Raw genomic sequence first — 19216 nt, 5'->3', positions numbered from 1 at the left:
CTCCCGGTCGTGGGATGGGCGGAGCCCCAGGGAGAAATCACCTATCACCTGTGTTACTCTGAGCCACTGACGTTCACGTTTGTAATCCCTGCACTGGCCAGCCTGTCCTAACATACCTTTGTGCCAGAAAAAGAATCCAGGCGGTGAGTTTTTAAAAAAAAGACATTGTGGGGCGCCTGGGTGGCTCAGTGGGTTAAAGCCTCTGCCTTCGGCTCAGGTCATGATTCCAGGATCCTGCATTGGGCTCTCTGCTCAGCGGGGAGCCTGCTTCCTCCTCTCTCTCTCTCTCTCTCTCTCTCTCTCTCTCTCTGCTTCTCTGCCTACTTGTGATCTCTGTCTGTCAAAATAAATAAATAAAATCTTAAAAAAAATAAAAGACATAGAGATGAAATGTGCTAGGTGGCACAATAAAATTTATTTGTCTTTATGATTTACACATAGTAATTAAACACACAAAAGAACAAACACTGTCAAGATGGCCATATGTGTGTGGCTTAGGAACTGATTGGTCCCAGTTCAATCACACAAACGTTCATTCAGCTTAGAAATGAGCTTCTTTTTAATGGTTTTAATCTTTTTTTTTTTCAGTCCCCAAGGCTTACACAGTTCAGTACAAATGTTTTTGCTATTTTGTTATCGTCAGGCACATGATGTTTACCCATTCCCAGGAAATCAATGAAATCAACACAAAAGTCCTGTGACGATTGAGCACATTCTCACAGAAATAAATTTGATGAGCTTATTACAGTTTGACACAGCTCGGCTATCAGACCTATCCATGCAACACGAAACAATATTAACAAATTACATTTGTCTTAAGGATTTATTTCTTTTAAATAATTTACTGCACATTTTTGGTGCAAAGGTTCCATTGATTTCTTTGGTTTCAAACATTATAGCTCTGTGTGACCTAAATATATATAGTTCTATTTGTACCAAACATCAATAAAAACATTAAACAAAATTTCCAAAGGTAAAAATGGAATTATTGCTTCAATATAAAAAAAATATATCTGGCCCATTTGGGTGCTATTGCTATTATTGTTTTGTTTCTACTGGAAAACTATCCTGGAAATCAAGGAATGTACCCCATAGCTCCCTGCTGAAAGTATAATTTGGCTGTACATTATCATCTATTAATACGCCCCTCCCTTCACCAAAGCTATCCTGATCTTGTCCTTAAAAACAAAACAAAGTGAAACAGCATAAATAAATAAGCTTACCTGGGGATACAATAAATAAGCTACTAGAAATAAGAATAAAGAATATTGTAACATAAAGCCCTTCAGTGCTGTACAATTAAACAATAGCTTCAGATTTCCAAGGTCTCTAAACACAGCATTTGTCCTAGGACACACTGTTAGCGCTGGTACGCAGCTGACAGATCTAAGAGGAATATTTGTCTGTTGTTTTCATTATTTAAAAATGAAAACATAGTGGCTACAGCTGTAAATTCTGCCTTTTGGGAATTGACTAGGTAAGTACCATCATCAGTTCTGGACTGCTGCCTAGCTGTAGAGCACAAATCTTAGGGATTAAAAAAAAACAATAATAATAATATTCCTTCAATTCTTAGTGGTTTCTTGGTCTCCAGAATAGTTAAAGAAACAGAGAAGAAGTGAGACTCAAAAGTTTTGCTGCCTTCTTTTCTTCGCATCCATTGCATCCAGAATGGGTTGTCTCTTCGCAGTGTATCTTTGACGAAGCTCTTCTATCTCTCGTTCCATCATGGGGTCTAGTGCTTTTAACCGCATCTGTAGTTCTTCTAAACTTAGATTTTTTAACTAGAAACAGAAAAAAAAATGAAGACATCAACATAATAAAATGATCTACAATAGCTTAAAATCTAACAGGCTTTAGTATGAATATTTCAGCAAACTCTTTACATCGTCTCTGAAATGCAGTTCAACAATTAAAACAGGAATTCCTTCCCTGAAGAACCAAGAAGCCACAACACCTTATAAGAACCTTAAGTCATCTTGCAACAAAAGCAATTAAAAAAAAAACAACAAACAACTCTGCTTTTAGGAAAGAGCAAATGAAAAAAATAAGCTGATGAATTTTTTTTTTTTTTTAAAGAAAGACAGAAAGACCAATCCACCAGTGCCAACACACAAACGTTCAGGATATGTTCCAGATATATTTCACTCTAATCTCTCACATCCTTGCCAGCTCTGGGGTACTGCCATAATTGTGAACACTTGCAGAGTCACCCAAGAATGCGATGAGATTGAATCAGGTTAAATTAACCATTCTATCCTGCATTTTGCCAAATGCTTAAATTTGAAGTACTTGGGTTAATCAGAAAATTAAATGATCTAGAATATTTCTGTCTCAAACATTTTGATACCTTAAGGTTCTAAACTTGTGATTCAAAATATCCCAAGCCTGATGTAAACAGTGCTCTATAAATTCTGACATGGGCTTGGCCAATTGGAAGATAAACTGTCTATCAAATTTTCACCATATACATTATAGTTTGACAATAATGATAAGATCTGACTAAATGATATATAGTTTGACCATAATGATTTAGTTCAGTTCTGCTGCCTTCTGGAGACAACACTAGCACGTCCTTTACCGGTTTTCTGTGAGAGAAGCCTCTCAGATACGGGGGATGAGAGCCATTCCACCTAACGGGATCTCTGGCATCCTGAGCTTTACCATAATTATTCATACGTCACAATAGCAAGATATGGATTATCTCTCTAGAAACATATTTTAGGATGCCCTGAAATATATAAGCTAATACTTGGGCTTTTATCTATTAATATTAAAAAAAAATCTAAAAGTCGGTCTTCTTCAGATACTATTAAATCAATGGCAGCAGGTGGGTTGTTTAAAAACACGTAAAACCAGTGATTTACAGAATGTTATTACAGACTCAGCATCTTGGTAAGTACTGTAAGAAGAGCAAAGAAGCCCACTGAGCTCCGTGCCCTAAGAAACTCCCAAAATGTCAGAAGGGTAAGATCAGGAACTAGAAACAGTGAGGGACAGCCACAAGCCCCTACCACAGGCACTACAGATTACAGCGAGAGGTTTTCAAGCCCACCGAGAAGCTTCTCACAGGCACATTCATGGGTACACTTTCCTGAGGAGAGCAGCCACCATTTTTTGGTGTTTTTTAAAAAACAGATTCCCAACCAAAAAAAGAGAAGCCTCACTATAAATTCAATGGAGAGTAGATTTCCTTTAAGGAGCAGACCCCGTTTTGGTCTGTGCAAAGGGGGATATCTCAGAGCAATGAGCAAGGCCCTGGGGAGGAAGCACCACCATTCTGAGGAAGCACTAAAGTCACTGCAGAACCAGGGGCTGGTGGGGTTCCGAGCTGGGCAGAGCAGGGTTTAGACTGCAGGGAGTCACGATCTGCTCCAGAGCAGGAAAATTCTATGAGAAGAATTCAGGCTTGATTTTAATATGATAAAACTTGCAGCTTCTTTTTTGTTTTAATAAGGGAACTTTGGTTATTTTATGAGCCAAATCAGAAAATGCTCTCATTATTTTAGAGTCAACGTGTCGATTTTAATCCAAAATAGTACTTTTCGGGTTGATTCTCCATTTTACTCAACTTACCTGGCCTTCAGTCACTCTTGGCTCTAAAAATCAAATCCATTCTCAATTGCAAAAGATCTATCACCACTGAGGATACTGAAAAGAACGAGTCCCAGACTCTGAAGGAAATTCAAAAGAGGATTTCCAAAAATACAGGCAGGACAGTGTTACGGGAAGGAGTATGTGGGCTCCCAGGATGGGGACTCTGAAAGTGAGCACCACTTGCTTTGGTGGACGAGAAGTTCTGGTGTGTATATATGTAAACTATGCCCTATCATGGACAGGAGCTAGCTTAGGATAGCGTACCCACTATACGCGTTACATATATATACACAGTGCACTGTGTTCTATTCTATTCTTTCTTCATTAATTTTAAACCAAGTATTAATCATATATCTATAATGTGGTCAAATTTGTTCAAATCACTGGGGGATAAAGAATAAGCCAACAGGGGGCCTTGGAACTTTCTGAACTGTATGAACAGGTGACAGTGAGATGAAGGGCCAATACAGAAAACACATGGCTATGTTTCCCCAAGAAAGACACGCCTGGGTGCTGTCTGCATAAGTTCCAGTTTCACTTTGTCTTTTTTTTAGCCCCCGCTAATCTTCCCATCTCTGAACTTCTATATGGCATTTATAATTTAAACAACACAATTTAGTATTTGATTGATTCTAGAGCCATTTATTATTTCATAATTGATTTTTATGCAAAAGTTTCATGTCTCCATGCCAGACAGTCCAAAAATTATTTAAACTTTAGAGACTGTACACACACTTAGAAACTATGAAACAGTGGGGCGCCTGGGTGGCTAAGTGGGTTAAGCCTCTGCCTTCGGCTCAGGTCATGATCTCAGGGTCCTGGGATTGAGCCCCGCATCGCATCATCGGGCTCTCTGCTCAGCAGGGAGCCTGCTTCCTCCCTCTCTCTCTGCCTGCTTCTCTGCCTACTTGTGATCTCTGTCTGTCAAATAAATAAATAAAATCTTAAAAAAAAAAAGGAACTATGATACAGTATTGTAGCTCTAAATATCATGGCCTGAGCAGGGGTAAACAGAAATACAGAAAAAAATGACTCAAAGGAATGGGTTACTCTAAGATTAGGAGAAATAACATAACAAAGCCAACAATTTTTGCATTAAGATATTCCTGTAAATATCGTATGCTACTTTACTGGGGCAAATTACCAACAGTTTATAAATATTATATTACAATAGTGGGCTGAATTCAGAGAAAGAAGCTACTCAGAAGACAAGTTTCCCTCTTCTAATAGACTTTTATATTTTCAATATGTAAAATTTGTGACAAATAGGTCTGTGATGTTGGAGAACTGTTACCTCGCATTGTTAGGGAATTAGGCGTTTCACATAAGTAAATTTGTGAAGTATCTAAATCTTCGTTTTTTAAGTGATTAAAAACTTTGTTTCACCCATTTTGAAAAGAAAATCCTTATAAAGTACTTTACAAATATGTTGCCTTCTAAAGCAGAGGACCCAGGACCTAAAGCAACCTTCCTTTGATGATAAATCACCATTATTAGTTTCTATCACAATCTGAGCTGTGTGCTAATTTTCTCTCTCCTTTTTGGCTTTTTATCTTCATTTGAGAGAAAGCTGTCAGCTCCTTTTCATGGCCCTCATTAGACATATGTCGTTCTCCCTTTACTGCAAACTTGTTTGCCTGTTGGGAACTAGAAAAGCAATTAATCTTATAAGGCATTAAACTAAATAAGAATAAATACATTAATGAAAGCTTCAGACTGTTTCGGAAAAGACAGAACATGGTTTTAGTGCTAAAGCTTGTAACACTTGTTTTTTGTTTTTAATATGATTTCAGATTTGTGGCTCTATAAGATCAAGGTTACAGGAAATTGGACACCTATATAACAAACATATATAGCTATGTTTTCAGGTGGGCTGTCTGAGAACTCCAGAACATTCACTTATTAAAATATTTGTTCTTTTTTCTGGACCAAGCAGTGCAGATTCAGAAATAAATAAACACTCTACCGCCCACAAGGACTTCGCAATCTAGCTGGCAAGAGGTCCATGCACAGCTAATGCACCGTAGGATGGGGACGCTGAGAAGATGGGCAATAGGACAGGGGACCGTGGAAGCAGCATGAGTAGAAATGTGTAAGGTGCACAAATGTCTGGCATCCTCGGAGACCGCAGGTGGCCACTGGGATTGGGGTGGACCAGGAAAAGAGACAGGAAGGAGAGCAGAGATCAGACTGCTAAGGGCCTTAAGCATGTTGCTACAGACTTTCTGTAGCTAAGAAAGAAATGCTAGATAGTTTTGAACTGGTGGCATGACCATAAGTGAGATAGAAAAATATATCCAACAGCAGGTATAGAAAATGGATTAGCATGGGGGGAAATGGAGGCAGGAAGGCCTGTGAGCAGGTCACTGCAACTGTCTAGAGAGAGGGCGAGGACTGGACCAGGAAAAAGGAAGTGGAGACTGAGAAGAAGGGAGGGATCTGAGAGACCTGGAAGTAGAACTGATAGGGCTTTGTTGACTGACTGATAAGAAAAATCAGGAAGAAGGAAGGGCTAGGGTGATTCTGGCTTCAAGCTATGGTGATGAGGTAGAGATTGTTATCATTAATAAGGTAGGGGAGTAAATCAAATTGAGTTTTAGTCTTGTTGAGTTTGAGAGATAAAGCGTCAAGGTGGGGACATCAGATATGGATTATAATTTGGAGTTTTGAAGCTCAGGAACGAGAATAAAGCTACAGATTTGGGGAATCATCAGCATTTAGGCTGTAACTGAAGCCCCTGATGAGGGTAAGATTATGAAGGTTTTCTCCTTGATCTTATGATCTAACTATGGTATCCAACAGAAAATCATCCCCAAATGTTAGCTTTTGTGACCAGAGGTTCTTTTCTTTTTGTTAACAGAAGAGGAATGCCAGCGGATTTCTAAATAACTAGATTATGGTATCACCTAGACCAAAAAAAAAAAAAAAAAAAAGTGAGGTTAATTGGTAGAACTTTCCACTTTTTATACAGTGGTTATGATTTATAGACATGATTTTCTGGCTGGCTTTTGACTCATGATTAAGCCCTAATAACATATATTTAGCACTCTGTATTTCTGTAGCTATCAAGCCTCCCACAGATACGAAAATGATTTGGGGAGGAAAATGTGGGCAGAAGCAGCTTTTCCAATCTCTTGGGAGAGCAGAACTGCTCAATGGCTTAGTAGTAGATAGGGTCGCAAACCAGGTAACATTTTATGGACACGCACAATGATAAAAATGGCCCTATAATATTAAACAATGCCACTATCACCCTTATAAAATACTAATCCAAATTAAAACAATTTAGGGGGCTAATGAGGATAATATTAGAAGGGAAAGTTAAGCTTCCTGAATTATTACCAATATCATCGTGACAAAAGTTTCATTCACTAAAATTAGGTTTCTTGAAAATCTTCATAAAAAGAAAGGGAAATCACTTCAGAATTTTTACATGTATGGATCAGCAGAGCTTGTGGTAAATTAACTTGAATTTATATATTTTTAAATATAGGGAAGAAATGTTACTTATTAACCATCTTTCTACAATACAAGGAACACGAAGTAGCTACATTACCAAAGCCATCTGCCAGATGACTAAGTCCAAAATAAATGCAGAGTAAACCAGAGTTGGAATATCAAGTCTGGGTCTACATTTGTCAGTTTAGAGTTCCAGAAGTGAAGTCAGTAAAGAGAATTTTAGGATATGCATACTTTGTGGTTTTTACTGTATGTGAACAAATGTGCAAAAATGAATAATCCATCCAGAAATGGCTTTTAAGATGCTCTAGGCTAATTCTATTTAATGAAATTTGGTTTTGAATTTAATGATAACACAGAACTCGTACAACTAACAATCATTCTTAAATTTTCAGGTCTTAACATTCTGAAAGAATACTGTAGAGTCTGACAATCGTTTGAGACGTCAAGGATGTGGGACCTGATTAAGTGACTCAATGAGCCGAGGCGCAGGAAGAGGAAGGGTTTGAAAGCAAAGACAGAACTTCTTCAAATACACAGTCACAGAAATGGAGATGAGCATCCGAACAATATGGTTTTACAACCTGAGGCAGTGTTTTTCTATTAACAAGAAGTTTTGCTTTTCTTGGACATTTGAAATGACAAATACCAGGGGGCAAGGCATCCTAAGGGCACAGAATAAAATCAATTTCCATAAAAAGAGTTTAAACTGAGGTCAGGTAAACTGAATCACATGAGCCTCAGAGAAACACACTGGTATCTGGGATTATTAAACATCACCACATACGAGCAAAGTGTTGTTTAACAGGAGCAGAAACTACAAGGCTGGGTTATGAGGTAGACCTCACTGAATCTTACTGCAAAAGCAAACCTCAGAGATGATCTACTCCGGCTCCCTTGTTTTGGCTGAGAAAATGGGAGCCAGGTTGCTCAAAATTACACTCTTGGATGATGGCAGAGATACGATATAACCTGACCTCGACTGAGATCAATGCATTTTTTTTCATTATACCAAGCTTAATATTTTTAATCTAGCACTGCCAGAGTGTTCTAAATGTTGAGTCATCATGAATAGTGAGGGTGTGCTGCTAAGGAATTTCTAGGGTCTTCAACCTGAGCTGTAAGGAAAAATGGTTTTTAAGTATTCAGCTATGAAGGCCACAGTGAAGAAAAAAATCCTACAGATGAAATTTTTACAGAGCATTTTTTTAGAATGAAATAAACTGCAGAAATTTAGCCAGAGGTAGAATTACCATCCTCTTTACGTTTCAGGACAGTTGGTAGACTAGGATTTCCTCGCTCTTATAAAAAGTTTGTTTAAAACAGTGAAAGCCTTTAAATAAAAACCTCGAGTTTTAAACAAAAATAATTAGATAGATGAGTAGATGGATGAATTGTTTGTAAGTTAAATGAAAAAGTCAAAACTACTTTTCAGTAGAAGTCAACATTTGTTTGAAACTTGGTATAGTTTGGTACATAAGCAACAGTTTGTGCAGCCCATTTTGTTAATAATTGTCCTGGATTATCACATTTCATCCAGGAGTAAGAAGATTATAGGTCAATATCCAAAAAAAATTATATTTCTCAGTATTCCTTAAAAAGAAAAAAGAAAACCCAAATAAAAGAGATGCAAATTAATAACTCACTTACTAGCTCTTGGACAAAATAGCAGCATAAACAGCTCAGTGACATGAGAAGATGGAAAATAAGACTGTTATAAACTGAGAATTCTGACAGATCATACTTTTAGCCATTAGAATTATTTCCGAACCCTGTGACAAGTATTGAAAAGCTGCTAATTACTGATCAGGAAGAGTTGCCGCTAACATTAGAACTTTCTGAAAGCTTATATATCCAATCTACTATAAAAACCTAAAATATCACATTCAAGCGATAAAAGCAAATTACTTTCTAAAATAACATTGTCTTAAAAGCTCTTGGAGGAAAATACTTAGATTTTCACATTATTTTGTTTTGTCAAAAGTAGTCCTAACTACACGAGACTTTTTAAAAAGTCTTACTCTCAAAAAGTAGCAGAAACAAGATTATGAAGTTTTTAAATGCATAAATGTGATAACATTTAAGACTGAATGGGTCCACGAGCGGCTGGTATAATCAGTCTGTCAAAATAAACCAGACACCATCACAATGAAGCAAGTGGTCTGATATGTTAAAGTTAACACATTTAGTCAAAGAGTCAATCAAGAAAATCCTGTACAAGGTTTGCTGTGTTTACTGGGAAAACAAACTCTTCCTAGCAACTGTTTAAATAAATCTCACAGATGCTGCAGACCTTATTAGTGGCTTGTGATTAAAAAAATATGGATTGTTAATACTGTATCCTGACTCATCTATTTTCCCATCTGCTAGCAATTCTAACAATATGAACTATCAACAGAATGGCTAACAACAATAATTTTCTATGGCAATTTTGATGCTGAATTGCCTATAGCATTTTGTAAGATTTACCAGTGCGTGCCTCAGACTGTTTTGAGTTGTTTGTGGCCTGGAGCAACATACTCCTTTCCCCACTAATATTTCATTTGAGCTCACATTTTTACTGTGTTGAACAAAATCTGGTTTGGTTTTACAAAACACTGTTCATGGAGGCTGCCACACTCCTTTTGCTAACAATGGGAGTGGGAAATGCACCAAGGTTAGTACTAGCAAAAAATCCAGTCAAGTTCACTGATTAGTTTGGATATATATATAAACAGGTAGGGGGCCTTCTTCCATAAGACTGAACAACAAGGATAACAGGTAGGACACTTAAAAGTTAAAAACAGTTAAAATATCAATATATTAAGCCATCTCCTGATTTAGTTTCTGGGCTGAGAAGAAGACAATAAAAGAACTCTCAAGTCAATCCAAACTAGTATGAAGTCTGTTAAAGAAAACCATACATAAAGATTTAAAATACACATTTACAGAAACAATGAAGATGGTGGTAATTTCAGATACTTGACACACTATGGACTAAAAATGGAATTCTTCACTGTAAATCCCTTGTAAAACATGCCCTTAAAAGCTGTATTAACACTAATCTACTGGCAGGGCCTTCTTCCCAAAATAGACACTATTTACCTACCTGGATGGTGGATTACACGCAAGGTTATTTGAGCTGAGCAGTCCCTGTCTTCTGCTGATTGACTAAATGACCGTAAATATCCTGGGACTCTAACTAGAAACTGCCATGAAGCATCTGTTTAACCTCGGAGCATCTAGAGTAACTTTAAGACATTTCGATTTTCTTTGCATTCCCAAAGAAAAGGGAGAAAACCATTTCTTGTGGTATCAGTGGAGGAGAAGGGAAAAATGCCAACTACTAATCACGTACAATGTGTTAGACAGCGTCCTAGGTCCTGGGCATTAAGTCATTTAATCCTAGCAATTACCTTATGGGGTAGATATTACCAACGCTATTTTATAGGTCAAGACGCCCAGAGAGACCAAGTGATCCACGCGAGGTCACACAGCTAGAGGTGTTGATGCAGGTCCTCACAGAACACATCAAACCCACTGATATAAATTGGGACTGAAGCCTACCAAGAGCTGTTTCTTAGGTCTTCCAAGAACTAAAAGCACTTCAACATCCAGATAGCACATAAAACAGTTCCTAACAGATTGTTTATAGATTAAAAATAGGGACACACTGCTTTTAAAAACACTATCTTTCCTCCCAGTGGAGTATTTATATGTTATTAATGTATTTTAGCTACAATTGGTCTTACAAAACAAGCACATATATGTTTAAGCATTTAATTTAATCAGCTTTCTAGCAAAATAAACACATTTCTATATAGCAATTTGGGACAGGTGCTATAATTTAATCAATAAGAGATAAGCTGTGACAAAACCAACAAGACATGTCCCCTCACCCCCCCCCCCCCCCAGCCCTGTTGCCTCAAAGGCAAGACTTGGCTTGTGCCCATTCAGACTGTCCCATAGTTGTTTTGGTGTCGTGTTCAGCTTGGATCTAGCGATGAGCTATGAGCTGAGGAGCATTTCTACCATGACCCTGACCTGGAGAAATCTGAGCCATCTATATGGGAAAAGGAATGATGAAATTTTAGTTGCATTCCTCAATAGCAGTCAAACACCCATTCCCTTTATGCTTTTCAGTTTCTAGTAGTAGTTCTGCCTGCTAAAAATACCAGGAAAAAGTTAATTCATGCATAGCTCTGCTACATTGTAAGCAGCTCTAAAATTCTAGGCCCAACACAACAAGATCTGAGTAACTCAAAAACCAAACTACTAATTAAATCTTTCTAGATCTATTAGGGGAAGATGAGTCTTCTCTCAGTGATTCTGATAAATACTTGGAATATTTTAAGACATTGATAAAGCTATAAATGAGATGAACAAGTTAAGTGATTAACTTTGTTTATATACTCTGTTTCTTTAAAAATGAACTATATGACTAGTTATGGAACATAATAAACATTTGAAAGACAGTTCCTAAAATATATCTGTAACTAGCTTATTGGGCAGTCACGTCTTTGTGTAACTATTATATAAACTTAAAAGAGTTTCATTTTTCTCCAGTCATACTCTTTCAGCTGTGCTATGCCAAATTTCCCTGACACATCCCTTAAGGAATCTTGGGCGGATCTCACTGATTTCTGGTCACTTTTAGTTAAAAGTCCAGACGAATTATAAACTTTGTCCCTTCCCTCGGTATGATCTTGCACAGAGAAACCAAGAGGGCTTCAGTGGGAAGAGATGCTGTTTGCATCTAGAACCCTCTCCCCATCTCTTTTTAAGGTCCAGCTCCTCTGGTGCTGGGAGCTGGGAAGGAAACCAGGATCCTGTGATGGACATGGTTACTTGTCAGAGGCAGGAGGTTTCGGTCCTGCTCTGGTTTGCTGGATTACTGGTGGTCTGTGCAGAAGGGGTGTGTGTGTGGACTGCCTGATGTGGTGGCTGGTGTTACTCTGGTGCTCATACCTCTTGGAGCGGGGGCAGCTCTCTGGATGGGGTATTGTCTCCTCTGGCCTGGAAGTCCCCTTGACAGTATTATGACCCCTTGACAGTATTATGACGTCTGTTCTCTAGACCCTGGGACCCAAGGGGAGAGGTTCCCTAGTCTCTTCCCTCCTAGCACACTCCACCGTAGCCCTCGGTTAGCCCGTAGGCCTTGGCTCTACCTGCTAAAGTCTCCTACCTACACAACTCTTTGGGAGAAAAACAGACATCATCTCTTTTTCTTTTTTTTCAGACACCTTTTCTTTCTGTCTACCCCCAGACTCCCAGCCACTTGCTCACGAGCTTGGCTCTAGTGGCATAGTGCTGGGTTTGCAGGTTCAACCAGCCTGGCAAGCTGCTGGCTGGGAGAGTAGATGCCAGCCTCCCTTGCCTACATTTCCGTGACAGGCTTTCTGGAAGACATCTCGCCACACCCAACTTTACTCTAAGCAACAAGAGAGCTACCTTCTTCTTCCACTAGACCACCAGATTATGAATTCCATAAGGACAGGAACTTCTGCCAAGAGCTACATCCCCAGTGCCTAGAATATTCCCTGCAACAGGTACCTAATAAATATTTACTAACTGAAAGAAAGATGGTGGCATTCTTAGTAAACTCTGGAGAAAGGTGTCTGGTTTCAGTTGTTGGTGGCTCTCCTCAGAATATGGGATACTGCAGTCTCCTGCTAGGGCCTCCAGGGTTAATGTGTGGCAACAGGAAAAGTCCCTTTCAACATTGTGGCACAGAGCTGATAACTCTTAAAAAAAAAAGTGTGAAATGTGCGTGTGTTATCAAGTGGGAGCACTTACAACTTAAGTAAAGAATAAAGAGTATCAGGGAAAATCAGGCTATTTTCCGGCATATTTCATTCATTCCACTACCAGACAGTCTCATGCTCCAAATTGCAGATTTTGATTTTGACTAATCTTGTTCTAGAAAAATGGCTTCTGTCAAGAAAAAGTTCTTAAAAATGATAATAAATACCATAGTTTACTCTTTTGGCAAACGTGCATTGAACGAAGTGCTCTGGGAGGACAGATTTCTTACTAATACCACCAAGTATAAACATTTATACAATTTTCTACTGTGGGAATATCATAACACTTATTCTGATGATTCAAATTATGACCATCTTTGAATCATAAAATGCTACATTTGCTTTGCCAAATCTATAAAAAGTTTTAAAATGAAAGAGAGGTCAGCTGAAAACCAGAAATCATGAAACTCAGATTGCAGTAACTTTTTAAATAGTGAAGCAACACCTACAATGAGCAGGATTCCTAATACTTTTGTTTTGAGGCATCTGTATCTGTAGTTCTTTTAAAATACCACAGACTAGCAATCACGGTCTGATAGCTATTTATAAAACAGTATGAACTCAAACTACAGCAAAATGTTTTCAAAAAGAGAACAAAAATAAAAATTTTTTAAAAAATATTTTATTTATTTATTTGAGAGAGAGAGAATCCAAGAGTGGGGATGAGGAGCAGAAGGAGAAGCAGACTCCGAAGTCTCGGGTCCCCAGAAGTCATGACCTGAGCCAAAGGCAGATGCTTAACCAACTGAGCCACCCAGGCGCCCAGGAAAAATAAATTTGATCAAAGCTCTTCATCCTTACTTGCCACATGAGCCTGAGAAAACAAAAGCTCACCAAACAAGTGACATTTTATCATAATTATTCTTAGATAGGCATGATTTGTGGCTGAAACAGTATTTTAAATTTCCCAGACATTAACGGACAAATCTACAAATTCAATTAAAACCCCATGAAGATACTCAGGGATTTAAAAGAATAAAGGGTTAGCACCTGAGTGGCTCAATCAGTTAAGCATCTGATCTTGATTTCGGCTCAGGGTCATGAGATCGAGCCCCGCTTGGGGCTCTGTGTTGAGTGTGGAACCTGCTTAAGATTCTCTCTCTTTCTGCCCCTCCCCCACTTCCTTCTTCTCTTAAAAAAAAAAGGAAAAGAAAAAGCATAGAAGGGCTCCTATGAAATATTTTTAAAAATTCCTGCCTATTTTAATAATAATCAGTCTTATGCAAACTTAAAAGCAAAACCACTAACTGAACAAAACTGAAGCTGACAGCTTCTGCCCTTGTCCTTTCACAAAAAATTGTTTTAAAATACGTTCATAAATGTTATTAATCTAAAAGAAAATAAAAAATGAGACGAAGTATACATAGAACTGGGAAATTTAACTTAAATATGTCTTATGGGGAGGCATCAACTTACAAATGTAAATGTTTCAAACTTTCAACCTTATGGTTTAGGGAGAGGACAAGTGTTTATGGGGTATGTCATCATCTTAGATAGACACCTAATACGCATAACTGAAAAGTAAGATGACAAAGTAATATGCCAGTGTCATTTGCAAACAAAATAACTTAAGAGTAAAAATTTATTGCAAACTAATTTTTTTACACTTAGAGACTACAGTAAAATGAATTTTCCATGAAAGCTTTTTATTCTTTTTTTTTGTCTGAGAAAGGCACCAAATTAGATTTTTAAAAATTGTTTTTGGTATCAACTAATTTAATAGAGAACATGGCATCAAACTTGTATTTGTAATACCACCTTGTAAAATGAGTGCATTCCCAAATGTTCCCAGAACTTTCCAGCACTGAGTTGGAACAAGCTAGCACCTCTTTCAGAGGCACAAGTGTTTTGGCAAGATCTTTCCTTGAGCCAAACACCTGCTTTCTGACTGCACTCACCACTAATGCGGACATGAAAGCAGAGGCAGAGAACCGAGATTGAGGGACTTCACAAAGGCTGGCTGATCTCACTCTGCATCTCCTGGGAAAGCCAGGAGATTGTGGTTACTAGTGGAAACTTGGGGATCAGAATGTGAGCTCTGGCTTGAATAATATACATTTTATATGAGGTAGTTTTGCTAGTAAGTCTTAACATTTTCTTCTTCAGGATGAAATTTTAGCTCAGCCTTAAAAAGTCCAATTTTAATAAGGATAAAAGGAAAAATGCATCTTTAATTACGGATCAAATGAAAGACATACTGTTGGTTTACCTCCTATGGAAAAGTAACAAAAAAGTATATGGCTGTTAAATTCAATGTGCTTTTGAGGAACTTTCCATAAGATGTTTTTAACAAGTGACTGGCATATGCTGTTATTCAAAGAGTAGCTAATCCACTGGATAATTATTCTGAAATTGTTTTTTTTTTTTTTGAAGATTTTGTTTATTTACGAGAAAGAGAAAAGAGAATGAGCAGTGGGAGAAACAGACTCCCTGGCTGAGCAGGAAACCCGATATGGGGCTCGATCCCAGAACCCTGAGATTGTGACCTGAGCCAGAAGTCAGATGCGTAACTGACTGAGCCACCCAGGCGTCCCTGCCATTATTTTGTGTTAACATACAATATCATGTGACTTCCAATCCTTAATAAATGACCTAACAGACCTAAAGATGAGTACCTGGTACCAAGAGATGCCAGAATTCTCCAAAGCCTTCTCCCCCTCTCCCCCCCGCCAAGCATTTTTATACAATATTGTGAGTGAAATTTCCTTGCCTTATTAGATTCAGAGTAGAGGCACGATACCAGAAAGGATGAAGTCATTTTGAAAAATACTGTACACAAAGGAATTACCTTCCCACTGACTTAACTATTGTAGGTACTGCAGTCTGGTCCATACAATACTGTCCGTTTCCGGGTTCCCATGACATCCAGCCACTTTTAGATGGGAACAGCCACATGAATGAACCTGTTCCTGCTATAGTTCTTTTAACCAAAGTGTATGATCTTGTGAGTCTCAAGCAGGCTCACCCCAGTCCTGAGGTGACCGCCCTGCACATCTCTCCCACTCACCCAGTGGGATGAAACAGGTACTGGCCCCTCCTCAGAGGTGTATGCAAAGCCTCCTCTCACCCTTACTCACTCCACAACTTTCTAAGTAGACTGCCCTCATTCGCTCAGCCCACCTGACAGTCACAACAGCCAAATGTGCTGGACCAAGCTGTCCAAGGAAAGGGGAGAGGACACTCTCGCTAAAATCCCAAGGCACTTGCAGATTTTGTTAGCTAGCTCCTAGTTTTCTATGGTTTTTCGATCATCAGAAATTTTGCTTTTTATTGGCCTTTAATGAGTGTCATCCTGAATTATACCAACTACTAATAAAGAAGGCAGATCGCCTATTAGGTAAGTTTTGCTGGGTCAGCAGCAGTGGAAGTTTCCCCAGCCCCTGCCGAACCTCTGCTCTGAGTGTAAAAAAGAAGGTAGTGCTTACTGATTTTTAGGCAGTGGGTTTTTAACTATGCAGAGTGACCAAGTATTGAATAATTGGTAACTATTTTGTAAAAATCTCTTACATCCCACTAAGAAATTAACTTCTAGCAGTAAAAGCGTAAGCAGTAGGATGGAATAAAATTAAATCCTCCTAAATCCACTGAATTGTAACCAATGGGCGAACCTCTCCTGAAAGAGGCAGGGGGGATGTGAAAACTTGATCAGCTCAAAGTGTGAACAGTTTTACAAAGGAGGGGAATAGGCTTCCAGCTCAATCCCTGGTTCCTGTGAAGGAAGACGGGCCACTCTCAGATCAGTGGTGACTGGAACCAAGAAAATATGACATCACTGAGCTCCATAGATAAAATTAGTGGCAGCTCCTGAACCCCTCTCACAGGGGCAAGGGCTCAGCCTTTAAGGAAGGGCTAGGTCGCTGGCTATCCGGCACCCTCTAGTGGCCATTTGGCACCACAGGCTTTCAGCCTTTTTAGAGCAGAGCTATGCTTGCATTTATTTATTTATTTATTTAGCACAGTATACAGTATTTTGAAATCTTTTTTGGTTAAAGAAAGAATCACTAATATCACTGCTGGGCTACAGACAGGTGGGAAATTACTTATTAGGTATAAATTTGGTACCCCCCCCCCAAGTAAGCTATTATAATGATTCAAAGAGATTCAGGGTTCCTCCCAAGGTGTTTAAAATTTCATGGGTGAAGCTACTCAAATGAAAAGATCTGATTAGTCCTTAGTTATTTAACATTTAATTCCCTGAAGGTACTATTTTACAAGAAATATTATTTTTTAAAAGAAATATTATTTTCTATATGGATTTAAATTACTGTAAATTCCATCCACATAATAGCTAACTCATCAAGGCTAATCAGTGGAGTCCTTAGAACTGGCAGACACTATGTTGCTATCTCATTTAATAGATAACTGCTCTCCAAAATAGTACTATTAGTAACACCGTTTTCCTGAGTTAAAATGTTCAGAGGCACTGGGAGTTTAAACTTACCAAAGACATTTAACTACTAAGAGGTGTGGCTGGGATTTAAAGTCAAGACAGCCTAATTTCTGAGCTGGCACTTTTAAACATTACACTATGGACAGACGATACGTAGTTTACCAGCCGCAGTAATTTTCCCCCCAAGACAGTTTCTTAGAGATTTTTAAGTTAGCTCTAGAGCAGCACAGAGACACGCCAGTCAATGATGCTTAAATGGTAAGTGAAAGCCCCATGATGGCTGTGTTCATTTCCTAGAACATTTCTTCCCGTGCGCTTCAGGTCAAAGGGGAGCTTCTAACTGAGCAGGAGACCCTGAGATCTAATATTTTTCAGATCATAATATATTTTAAATTATTTTACAGCTTACAACACATGTTTACAGACGTTATATCGGATGGACCTCATAATAATTCTGCAAAATGGGATAGACAGTCTGGAAACAGGCATTATTCTTACTTTATAGATAAGATTAATGAGGTTTAGAATGACTAAGTGACTTCCTTAAGTAACACAATTTCCTCAAAATCTCAGATGTCTCAAATGATGGAATGTACAAGGAATTAGGCTAAGTCTATAATCTTTATCCTTTATTACACTGCAAAACAAAAAATGAAAATTTTCATGATACACCAAAAGATAGTTTACTTACGCCAGATTTGGTTTCACATTATTTCTGCTTTACTTCTACAATTAATAATTCAATAGCAATTACTATTGCTGAACAGAAGAAGGAAATAAAAATCAGAAAGTAAAAAGCCATAGAGGAAAAATTAGCTATGGATCATAAAGTTGGGAGCAAAATGGCCCCCAAATTATGAGGTTAAGATGAACAATCATACAAAGTCCTTAGCATTTTAAAATTCTTTCGTTATAAAGTACCTTCAAAAATTTGTTACTGTTTTACAACCATGAGAGATTATTCTGAGGCATAACAGCCTATACATGGCAGATAAAGAACATTACAAAGTATTATAAAAAGCAAGCTATTACTTTTGATTAAAAGAAAATAACTTGTGATTCTCATTAAAAGTCAAAACCCCCAATTTTTTCTGAATATAAAGCATTGCAGTTTAGAAACATGCCTGCCCAGCCATCTTCCACACGCTCTGTTTTAAGGGAGGCTTATACCTCCCTCTGATATAAGACCAGATTGCCCTGGTTTTAGAAACTAACTATATGGTTCTCTTTCTTCTCTTGTGCGCCATCAAACTCTTTAAGTATCAAAACTGAAGCACTGTCCAAACATACCCTATTGCCAACAAAGCGAACCACCCCTCTACAGTTGCCATAGTTTTATTCTCTTTTCTCCTCTTGAAAATCAGACTTCTCAAATGGGTCTACTTTCTAAACTGGTAATCACACTTCAACTCACTCCACATTGCTTCTAATCCCGGTCATGCTCTCCAAACCGCTCATTAGGTCACCAGATTCAAATGATTCTTCTCACAGTTTTTATCTTGTTTCTTCCCACCTCCCCATCCCCTCCCCGAACAAGCTGCACTTTACACTGTTGTCTACTCCCTCCTTCTCCTTCAGATCCTAGCATTTAGCAGGTGCCTAACAAAGGCTTGTTAAATAAGCTAGTGGACACAACTAAGCATAAACATATCCCCATCACAGTCTGAAAGTTCTCCCAGCCTTGTAAATATCTTCTCAGGGTTTGAAGTTCATCTTGATTCTGTTTAGTTGTTGAGGTGGAATTTTGCCTTGGCCAGACTGAAAAGCTTGAATTCCTAAGAATCAGTGTGTAATTTTTCCAAAGAGCTGGTTATTACAGACAAAGAGTAGGTATTATTATTTTAGTAGTATCTGCTAATAGTAGATATTAACAAGGGATGATTCATTATCTGTGAAGCATTAATAACAAGAGCCATTTTATGTTTCAGAAACCACTGTGGAAGATTCTGTTTATCAATTTATCAGTGTTTATCACCACTAAGGCACA

At 38.2% G+C, this 19216-nt stretch overlaps 1 protein-coding gene across 2 annotated transcripts in view; it reads right to left on the bottom strand.

Moving 5' to 3' along the window:
* Positions 1 to 406: 406 nt before the first annotated feature.
* LOC111146471 (serine/threonine kinase 3) overlaps positions 407 to 19216 on the bottom strand; it is a 269794-nt gene continuing 250984 nt past the window's right edge. For both annotated transcript variants that reach the window (XM_022502025.1, XM_022502026.1), the window contains exon 11: positions 407 to 1784. In XM_022502025.1, coding sequence (XP_022357733.1) covers positions 1626 to 1784 — 159 coding nt within the window. In that variant the 3' untranslated portion in view covers positions 407 to 1625. The remainder of the gene's footprint in view (positions 1785 to 19216) is intronic.

The sequence above is a fragment of the Enhydra lutris genome, unplaced genomic scaffold (assembly GCF_002288905.1).
Source record: "Enhydra lutris kenyoni isolate GAN:26980312 unplaced genomic scaffold, ASM228890v2 scaffoldscaffold14, whole genome shotgun sequence".
Taxonomy (NCBI): Eukaryota; Metazoa; Chordata; class Mammalia; order Carnivora; family Mustelidae; genus Enhydra; species Enhydra lutris.
Note: the sequence above shows the minus strand (reverse complement) of the source record. Positions and strands in the feature narration are given on the sequence as shown.